This window comes from Squalius cephalus (assembly GCF_949319135.1).
Source record: "Squalius cephalus genome assembly, chromosome: 11".
NCBI lineage: Eukaryota > Metazoa > Chordata > Actinopteri > Cypriniformes > Leuciscidae > Squalius > Squalius cephalus.
In genome coordinates, this window is record NC_137132.1 from 19,092,356 (window position 1) to 19,102,133 (window position 9,778).

Consider the following 9,778-nt stretch of genomic DNA (forward strand, 5'->3'; position numbering starts at 1 on the left):
ACATCACACCCGAACATAGGTGGAAACAACAATAAACTTTTATTTATTCGTTTTCAGCTTTGCACCCTATTATGACCCTGTACTCACAAGTGCTAATGATGGTTAAAATATTGCCCATTTTACAAAGTTAGTTTCAAACTACACTGCATGCATCAAACACACTCTCACAATGGTTGGTTTTCATGTGTGTACCCTTTATTGATCTCTTTTGCACAGACTGCATCATGACAGTGATGAGAAGCTTAAATCACACCACTGTGCCGCTCACAGAATCAGTCTGCTTGAGTTCTTCCTCTGACTCTTTTCTTTCAAATCGATGGCATGCAGAAAGAAGAAAGCGTTGTAAACATTTGCCGAATGCACCAGACGTTCAGCCTGTGCTGGGCTTGCTGGTATCGGAATGAAGGGGTGGAGGTGAGGAAGAGGAGGAGGAGGCGGGGGAGGGAGGAAGGGCGCTGGGCGAGTTGTCCTCACTGCTGAACCCGGCGGAGGGACTGCACCTGGAAGGTCTGAGCGTGGGAGCCCCACTCCCTGTAGTGTTTGTAATCGCCGCCATGGTGGTCACACTCCATGATGTACTGGTAACCACGGTAGCCGGGGTACTGGTAACAAACCCAGCTAAATGCAGTGAGGAAACACATGACAAATGCAAATTGAGATTTAAAATTCCAAGTATCCCAAATATTGCAAGGTTACAGCCAATGTACCCTCTAATTGTTTTTATCTTGCTGAGCAAAACCTCTTTCTATAGGACGAACGATTCGGCCACCTGAGAAAAAACATCCCTTATACCAGACCTGAACACAGTGTACACTCAAAAGTGCTTTCATCATGCTGTAACTTTAAAGTCTGCATGACACGGGAGTTGCGATAGGCATTTTTTCCCTATCATAACATATCTGTGGTTTGCTATTGGTGGATCTCATGTGAGTGACAGGTTGTCCCGCCCTCGCGCCAGTAAACACGTCATCAGAGAAGAAAGGAGATGTCGATGGGAAGGGGAGTTATTTTGATTAAAGATTATGAGGGCACATTCATTTATTAAAAAATAATAAATATAAATCATTTATAATAAAAACTGCAATATTCCATAAAATATAATAATTGTTCGATTTCATGGTGACTTTAAAGTGCTATTTGTATTTTATTTGACCCCTGATATAACCAAGTCAAAAATAAATAATATTTCTGAAAACAAGCCATTAATTTAGAAAATATGAAGCGCATTCATATGAAGCCCCTCATTTCACTGAACAGACATGTCAGGGGATATTATATATTTTAAAAAATATATTAAAAAAATTAAAGGGGCGGTGTGAGGTCCAAAAAGGTAGGTTGTTGCCTGAGGGCAACACCATGCCATAGAGGGTTAAGGAGTTTTTTTTTTTTTTACAGTGCTGTCTTAACTGTTCCATTCTTTGAACTATTTTTATAATTAAATTAAATTATATTAAATTAAATTAAATTAAATTAAATTAAATTAAATTAAATTAAATTAAATTAAATTAAATTAAATTAAATTAAATTAAATTAAATATAAATTAGGGCTGTCAAAAGATTAATCGCGATTAATCGCATCCAAAATAAAAGTTTGTGTTTACATAATATATGTGTGTGTACTGTGTATAATTATTTTGTATATATCAATACACACACACATGCTTGTATATATTTAAGAAAAATTTGTAATTTATATATTAAAAAAATTATATTTATATGAATATTCAGCGTGGCATTTTGAGGTACGTGGCCTTGCATGTGTGCAGCTTAGAGGGAACACTGGTTACAGCACCAGAAGCTAATGCCATATAGAGAGAGAGAGAAAAGTATGGTACTCACGCCCCACTTTGCACCTGCATTGATCCGATCTCATTGGAGGGCCAGCCCATGGCCTTGAGAGAGGGGTAGTCGTCAGTTATCTCCCACTGGTGTCCGATAAAGTTCTCCCGCTCAAAGACAGTAATCTTTGACTCCTTGTGGTTCTGCGCAGATCATAACAGCGGAAGAGATTGTGTTTTATTTGGAAAGATGGTTAAACCATTTCGCCACTGATTAGTTGATATGATTTCAGACTCACAGCAGAGCAGATTGGCCGGAAGGACATTAGCCTCTCGATGTGGTAGGCATTGCTGCCGCTCCAAGACTCCCAGCGAGGGTAGTCGCCTCTCTCCAAGATGAACTGCTGCCCACAGAAGCTGGAGTGTTCGTAGCCCACCCAACTGTTCAAATATACACATGCTACATAAATAAATGTGTAGTATGTGTGTGTGTGTGTGTGTGTGTGTGTGTGTGTGTGTGTGTGTGTGTGTGTGTGTGGTCCTGGTAAACCCTACGTTATGGGGACAAACGAAGATGCAATATCCAAAATCCTTGTCCTAATGGGGACATTTTTTGGGGAGTCCCATGAGGAAAACAGTTTATAAATGTATTTTGAAAATGTTAATATGCAGAAAGTTTTGTGTGATGGGTAGATTTAGGGGTAAGGTTAGTGTAAGGGGATAGAATATGCAGTTTGTACAGTACAAAAAAACATTATGTCTATAGAAAATCCCCATAAAACATGAAAACCCAACATTTTTTGAACACTACACTAAAAACTTTTGAATGGTAGTGTCAAAATGATTTTATATTATAATTATATTTTATTAATTATATATATATTAATTATATTTTACACACTAAGAATATTACATATTATTCAAATGCATTAAAAATGTACACAATATTATTAATATTATTTAAAATATATAGTTTTTAAAGTGCAAATACTTTTCTCTTAGGGGTTAAACTGTAGTACTTCTAATTAATTAGCATGATACAACAACAATTGAAGTCTGGTATGGTCTCATTTAGATAGTACGTGTCTGTGAATGCATGACTTACGCTCCACACTCCACTTTCAGAGAGCGGACAGTGTCCATGCCACATTCCATTATGTTTTGACAGGCTGAGGTGAACTCCACGCGCTTGCCTTGGAAGTTCTCTTGGTCATAGACTGTGAGCTACACATATTCACAGAGACAAAAGAGATGTGATTCAGATAATTCTATATCATTTTGTATTGTGACCGGCATTATTTCATAGACATTAAGTGTTTACTTGCCTTCCATGGCCCCATTGGCATGGGATTAGTCAGAGCCATCCTTGAAGATATCTCAATGCTGATAGACCTGAACAATACAGAAATGTTAAAAAAAAAAAAAATCATAAAATAAAAACATGCATGGGTTCTTTATAATTTATGCTAACTCTACAAGTAGCCTAGGGATACAAAAATAAATAAGAAAGATATGGCAGCCAACAAATTAGACCTGGCTGCTGTTTTAGAAGGTATCATCCAAACATGACAGGATAAAACCACAGCTTACTGAAATATACTGATTTATAGCCAAAACATTGAGGTATATGCAAATTTAAAAACGGCAGAGATTATATCAGCAACTCCTAAAATATCAGAGTTATCCTTAATATCAAGATAATCTAGAAGGTTTTACGTTATGCATTGTACGTCATTGTAATTACATTTAAAAAATATTTTAATTTAGTCACTAATTTTATATATTTATATACATTTTCTGAAATGCCCATATTGACAAAAAAAAATTCATGCATATTTTGACAAAGACACCCATATATGCTTGCTATGTTTGTTTTGGGTTTTCAATTGTGCATATGTGCGCCCCTCCCATAGAGTTCTGCAGATCAGAAAAGCACACAAAAAGATGTTGAGGCTGAAAGGACAAACATGAAGGGCTTACCTGACCTACCCAACAAATAGCTGCAAGCACTCAGGAGTTCCACACAACGGTCTCCAGACCTCCGACTAAGGGCTCTATTTATATGTAGCATGACAGTAAGGGAAGATTGGCCACAGGGCAGGCAGGAGTCAGCACTTTGCCTCAGGCCTCATTGTTTTGGACTGAGCCTTTGGCTTTACCCAGCTCACAATGCCATCTGCCGTAGCCAGGGAGGCATCGTGCCTACTGGCATCTGCCACCGGAGTGGATGCCAGGCAAGTGATTCCATGCATGCTTTTACATATGACCGGAGTGTATGGCAAAGCACACATGCTTGCAGGAACACAAGCAAGCTGTTTCGACTTGAGATCATTCCAGCAAAGACAACACAAAGATTTACTGAGGTATGCATTCAAGGTTTCTTTCAAGCCAAAAATGCTTTGTACAAACTTTGCAAACATCCCCAAAAACACTAGGTATCCTTAAATATTAAAAACGCTGTTTTTTAAAAATTACCTATCATTAAAAGTCCATTTTTAAGCTGCATTGAGACCCTTCTGCTCTCCTCTCAGTGCGGTGGCAGCTACAGAATGTTTCAACAGCCCACTTCCACCTGCCTTTACATACTCGCCCACATACAGACGCTCTCCCATATGCATACACACGCAACAGGCCCTTACAAGCACATCCATTCAACATCCATGTCCTGCCCACTCCTTTGACTTTATGCAAAGCAGGCTCCATGGCTGGGGCCCAGTCGATCTAGGAGGTACATGACTAAGTCAAATTAAGTGAATTATGGCATTCAAGTAAATAAGAAGATTGATTCATAATTTTGCAGATTTTTGGGTGAGTTTCAGTATAGCTCTACAAAGAGAAGTATTTTTGATTTGTCGACGGTCATGTGTATGATTGTGAGAATAATTAAATGCAGCGCTATTTATGTTTTGTTTAATATTTAATAGTCAGGAAATGTAGAGCACCTAAATGTACACTTGTGGGAACTTTTACTTCAAACTTATAAGCTCCAAAATCCTTGACAACATAAATATATAACCGTAACCACACAGAAAACTGCTGAAGCTTCACACAACGGCAACAAGTCCTCTTTCTTTCAATGGAGAGGTCTGTGGCCAGTCTACTGAGGTCAGCACATTGCTAGCCATGCTATAGAGAGTGAATGAGTGTGTGTGTGAGAGAGTGTTGAAGAGATAGGGGCTGTGGAGTGCCACGCTTTTTGCTGATGGAGGTAGACATCAGACATCCAGCCGTAGCCTGGAACAAAGCAATGAGCAGAGTCAGCAGGGTCACATAGATAAGCCTCCAATCCAAACCCCTCCAAACGGCCATCACCTTTATCCAATAGCCTGGTCTCTTTTTGCTTTAGAAGTACTGCTGGCATATATATATGTATATAGAACCCATCCGAAGCCTGAAGCCCGTGTACAATCAGGCCTTGGCATCTTTTCCTCCGCCAGCACTCCTTTTACATTCCATTCCTCTGACTGCAAAAGTTTAGGTGAGATCTGATTGGTCATTTTAATCATTTCAGAGTGACCATCCTTTAAATAAGCTTGTTATGATTGAGATTAGATAGATAGATAGATAGATAGATAGATAGATAGATAGATAGATAGATAGATAGATAGATAGATAGATAGATAGATAGATAGATAGATAGATAGATAGATACCATTTAAAAATGTCACATGACTGATTTTCAAAAGTTGCTAATGATTTCTCTACAAATGTGTTCTGATAAATAGCAAAGAAGAATTGAGTGTAACATTCCCGGAATTAATCTTGATTCAGTCTTTCATTTAAGCTCAACTTCTCTCTGTTCTGTTGTTTGCAGCTTCAGCCATGTCACACACTGCTGTACAAGGAAGTATGGGGAGTCGCTATGCCACGGGAAAGAGCTCCCACAGAGTATGTCAAACCTGTCCCATCATGCTCTTATCAGATTCTCTCTTTTTAACTCTAATATTGCCATTACACGTGTTTTGTACAAGAAGCACTCGCTGAATTATTTGCCTTTACTGTGTGATCTCTCTGATCAGATATATCTGTTTGAGTACGAGAATTTCCAAGGGAGCATAATGGAGCTGAATGGAGATTGCCGTAACATTTGTGACAAGGGGCTTACCCGTGTGGGCTCCATCAGAGTGGAGTGTGGGCCGTAAGTACTCATCTCAAAAATCATATGCATAATATGATTTGTCGCATATGGGTCAGTAATTTTTTTTAAAGGGGTGGTATAATGCCCTTTTCACAAGAAGTAAAATAAATCTCTGATGTCCCCAGAGTGTGTATGTGAAGTTTTAGCTCAAAATACCCCACAGATAGTTTTATATAGCATGTTAAAGTTGTCACTTTTTGAGGGTGAGCAAAAACGCACCGTTTTTGTGTCTGTCCCTTTAAATGCAAATGAGCTGCTGACACAGAGGGCGGAGCTACAACAGCTGGTTCTTAACAGCTTTGATTACCTCACACAGACATGCACTGGAAATTTCTAAAACTTTCAGCCTTTTATGTTCACACTGGAGTAAGAAAGATGGAGAAACAGAATAAGTGACAACATGTAGACAACATTTCTGAATGGTTAGTTGATTAATTTATGTAGCTTATGTGTAGTTATCTTCTAGTCATTGATTAGCATATTCTGTCTTGATAATCTATAAATCGCGTTCCGGGGGCGGGGTTTATGTAAATTTTAGGGTTCATGATGTCACTAACCCAGGAGGAATGTTGTGTAGTCCCTACCAGCCATTTGTTGTCCATAAAAAGCTAAATATCTCCCTTTGCATTGAACTTTGAGCGTCGTAACTTTGCAGATGTTGTTTATGCTCAAACAGCAACATTACACACTAACTAAAGTTAGAAAAGTGAAATCATAATCAACCACCCCTTTAAAGAAACTAGTACTTTAATTGAGCAAGGATTTTTTTCAAAACAATTTTTTTCAACATTAATAATAATAGGAAATGTTTCTAGAGCTCCAAATCAGCATATTTTAATGATTTCCTGAGGATCACACTTAAGGCTGAAAAATAGTTATTTAAAAATGTAAATAATATTTCACAATATTACTATTTTTACTGTATTTTTGATCAAATAAAAGCAGCCTTGGTGAGCATAAGAGGCTTCTTTCACAAACTTTATTTCATCCTTGATTCCTATTTTCCATGGTGCGAATAGTCAAAATTATTTAAAAATGTACAATTTATTTCCATAATCCTTCTTAAATGTTTCTTATCTGTTAACTCTTGTCAATAGCGTAAAAGAACATCAAGGGAAAAACTTCTTTTTGGGATTTTAAAATATTTTTTCCATAATGTACATGTAAAAAGACCATTTACAGTGTGTTTGCCCTCTACTGTCTTGCAGATGGGTAGGTTTTGAGCAACAGGATATGACTGGTGAGATGTTCATGCTGGAGAGGGGTGAATACCCTCGATGGGACACTTGGTCTAACAGCTATCGATGTGATCGCCTCATGTCTGTCCGGCCCGTCAAGATGGTGGGTGAACATTATATCGGTCCATTTCCCATTTTATCACAAAACATAACAATTAATAATAGGAAGACTATAGAAACCATCTCAACTGTTTCTTTCTCCATGTAGGACCCCCAGGACCATAATATCTGTCTGTATGAGTGCATGAACTTTGAGGGTCGTAAGATGGAGGTGTCTGATGAGGACATCCCAAGTTTGTGGTGTTATGGCTTCCAGGACAGAGTCGCCAGCATTCAAGTAAATGGTGGAACGTAAGTGATTTACCATTTCTTATATTTTGTATTACAAAAGATGAAGATTATCTAAGCATTTGATGTTATCTCATGAATTACCATATGCTATGCTCGTTCCTACTGTAGATGGGTTGGATACCAGTACCCTGGCTACCGTGGATATCAGTACCTGTTTGAATTTGGATCCTATAAACACTGGAACGAATGGGGTGCCAATCACCCCCAGATCCAGTCTGTGCGCAGAGTGAGGGACATGCAGACGCATCACAGAGGCTGCTTCGATATGGCATAAGGAATGACACGTGGCATGGACAGGTGGATACAACAAGGCCCCGCAGAGAAAACTCTGTGGAATGTAAAAAAAAAAAAATTCCTTTATAATTAAAAGAGCAGCTTGGAATAGACATTAGAAATAAGTAATCATGTGTTACAACTAGTTGTAGAAACACTATTAAGTATGGCAAATACATTCTACGTCTAACCCCTTAAAAAAGTAAAGAAAATTGTCCCAATTTTAGTGCTTGTCTAATCATTCATCAGTTTTGTTTGATAGTTTTGCATCATTATGTTTCTTTGCTCTATCTAAACTCTTTGTCTTTATTACTTTATAAAAGAATATCTACCATATGAACATCCACAGTAAAGCTAATCTGAATCAATTTCTCATTTAGCTGCTAAACCCTGGCAGGAATATTCATTGAACAAGAGGGAGGTGCAATTCAGCACTCCAGCACTCAACCTTCTCCTGGCTTCATCACACCACATCTTCTAGAATCTAGATGCTCAGCTGCTATTGTGACGGACGGAGTCCTCAACGTGGCAGACCGGAGGGGAGAAGAGAACAGAATATACCTCTTCTCTCTCCAGGAACAGATTTCAGACCCCCTTTATTTACAAAATAGAGGAGGTCCTACTACACTTTATCTTTATCACTAGGCTATATCTCAGGGATGCTGGCATCTAAAAACAAATTTCCTAGAAAATCAATAAACAAAAATAAAAGATTTTAAAGCACAATAATCATACGATGTCCTTAATTCAATATTTTTAATTATTTATGTAATTCACAATGCATAATATATTACGACAAACTATACACATAGGCCTATTTGGAAGTGAATAGTTATATTCTACTGGTAGCAAGTTTTTGCCATGTTCAGATAGCAACTATTCACTTCCAAATATGTGTATCATTTTTCCTAATTTATTATGCATATATATATACAGGTGCTCATAAAATTAGAATATCATCAAAAAGTTGATTTATTTCAGTAATTCCATTAAAAAAGTGAAACTTGTATATTATATAGACTCATTACATGCAAAGTGAGATATCTCAAGCCTTTATTTGTTATAATTTTGGCTTAAAGCTTATGAAAACCACAAAATCAAAATCTCAGAAAATTAGAATATTACATGAAATCACACAGTAATTACACAGTGATACCATGGTCATTGAACCAGGTTTTGGTTCTTTTGGCAGTGTGGGCAGGTGCAAATCCTGCTGGAGAATGAAGGAAGCATGAAGTGCTCTGAAAATGTCCTGGTAGACGGCTGCGTTGACTCTGGATTTTATAAAGCACAGTGGACCAAAGTCCTCTTTTCTGATGAGAGCAAATTTTGCATCTCATTTGGAAACCAAGGTCCCAGAGTCTGGAGGAAGAATGGAGAGGCACACAATCCAAGATGCTTGAAGTCCAGTGTGAAGTTTTCACAGTCTGTGTTGATTTGGGGAGCCATGTCATCGGCTGGTGTTGGTCCACTGTGCTGTCCACTCAACGCAGCCGTCTACCAGGACATGTTCAGAGCACTTCATGCTTCCTTCAGCAGACAAGCTTTATGGAGATGCTGACTTCATTTTCCAGCAGGATTTGCACCGGCCCACTGCCAAAATAACCAAAACCTGGTTCAATGACCATGGGATTACTGTGTAATTACTGTGTGATTTCATGTAATATTCTAATTTTCTGAGATTTTGATTTTGTGGTTTTCACAAGCTGTAAGCCATAATCATCAAAATGATAACAAATAAAGGCTTGAGATATCTCACTTTGCATGTAATGAGTCTATATAATATACAAGTTTCACTTTTTTAACGGAATTACTGAAATAAATCAACTTTTTGATGATATTCTAATTTTATGACCAGCACATATATGGCTACTCTATACCGATAATATATAGCCTAGGCTAGTTATATACATAAGATATAATTATTGTTAAAAAGATTTTCCGGTTTTGTCCATACAGTGCATAACAAGTCTGATCAAAATGAGACAGTAGACATTTAG

General features: G+C 37.8%; 3 protein-coding genes across 5 annotated transcripts in view; 2 read left to right on the plus strand and 1 right to left on the minus strand.

Annotated features, from left to right (window-relative positions):
* clip3 (CAP-GLY domain containing linker protein 3) overlaps positions 1-9,778 on the plus strand; it is a 769,717-nt gene that overhangs the window by 160,287 nt on the left and 599,652 nt on the right. The gene's annotated exons all lie outside the window — the stretch shown is intronic.
* On the minus strand, positions 18-4,119 carry cryba1a (crystallin, beta A1a; the record flags this gene model as incomplete). 3 transcript variants are annotated; one of them, XM_079886045.1, is made up of 6 exons in its annotated part: positions 18-618; positions 1,840-1,982; positions 2,078-2,219; positions 2,884-3,002; positions 3,104-3,170; positions 3,768-4,119. In XM_079886045.1, the coding sequence occupies 5 exons, from the start codon at positions 3,140-3,142 to the stop codon at positions 471-473; spliced, it is 591 nt and encodes a 196-aa protein (XP_079742171.1). In that variant the 3' UTR covers positions 18-470. The 3 variants fall into 3 exon arrangements, with proteins under 3 accessions (XP_079742171.1, XP_079742170.1, XP_079742172.1); XM_079886044.1 differs by having other exon boundaries at positions 3,759-4,119; XM_079886046.1 differs by having other exon boundaries at positions 82-618; positions 3,764-3,849.
* On the plus strand, positions 5,178-8,502 carry crybb1l3 (crystallin, beta B1, like 3). The gene is made up of 7 exons (XM_079886040.1): positions 5,178-5,256; positions 5,593-5,666; positions 5,798-5,916; positions 7,125-7,257; positions 7,363-7,505; positions 7,614-7,802; positions 8,159-8,502. The coding sequence occupies exons 2-6, from the start codon at positions 5,601-5,603 to the stop codon at positions 7,777-7,779; spliced, it is 627 nt and encodes a 208-aa protein (XP_079742166.1). The 5' UTR covers positions 5,178-5,256; positions 5,593-5,600; the 3' UTR covers positions 7,780-7,802; positions 8,159-8,502.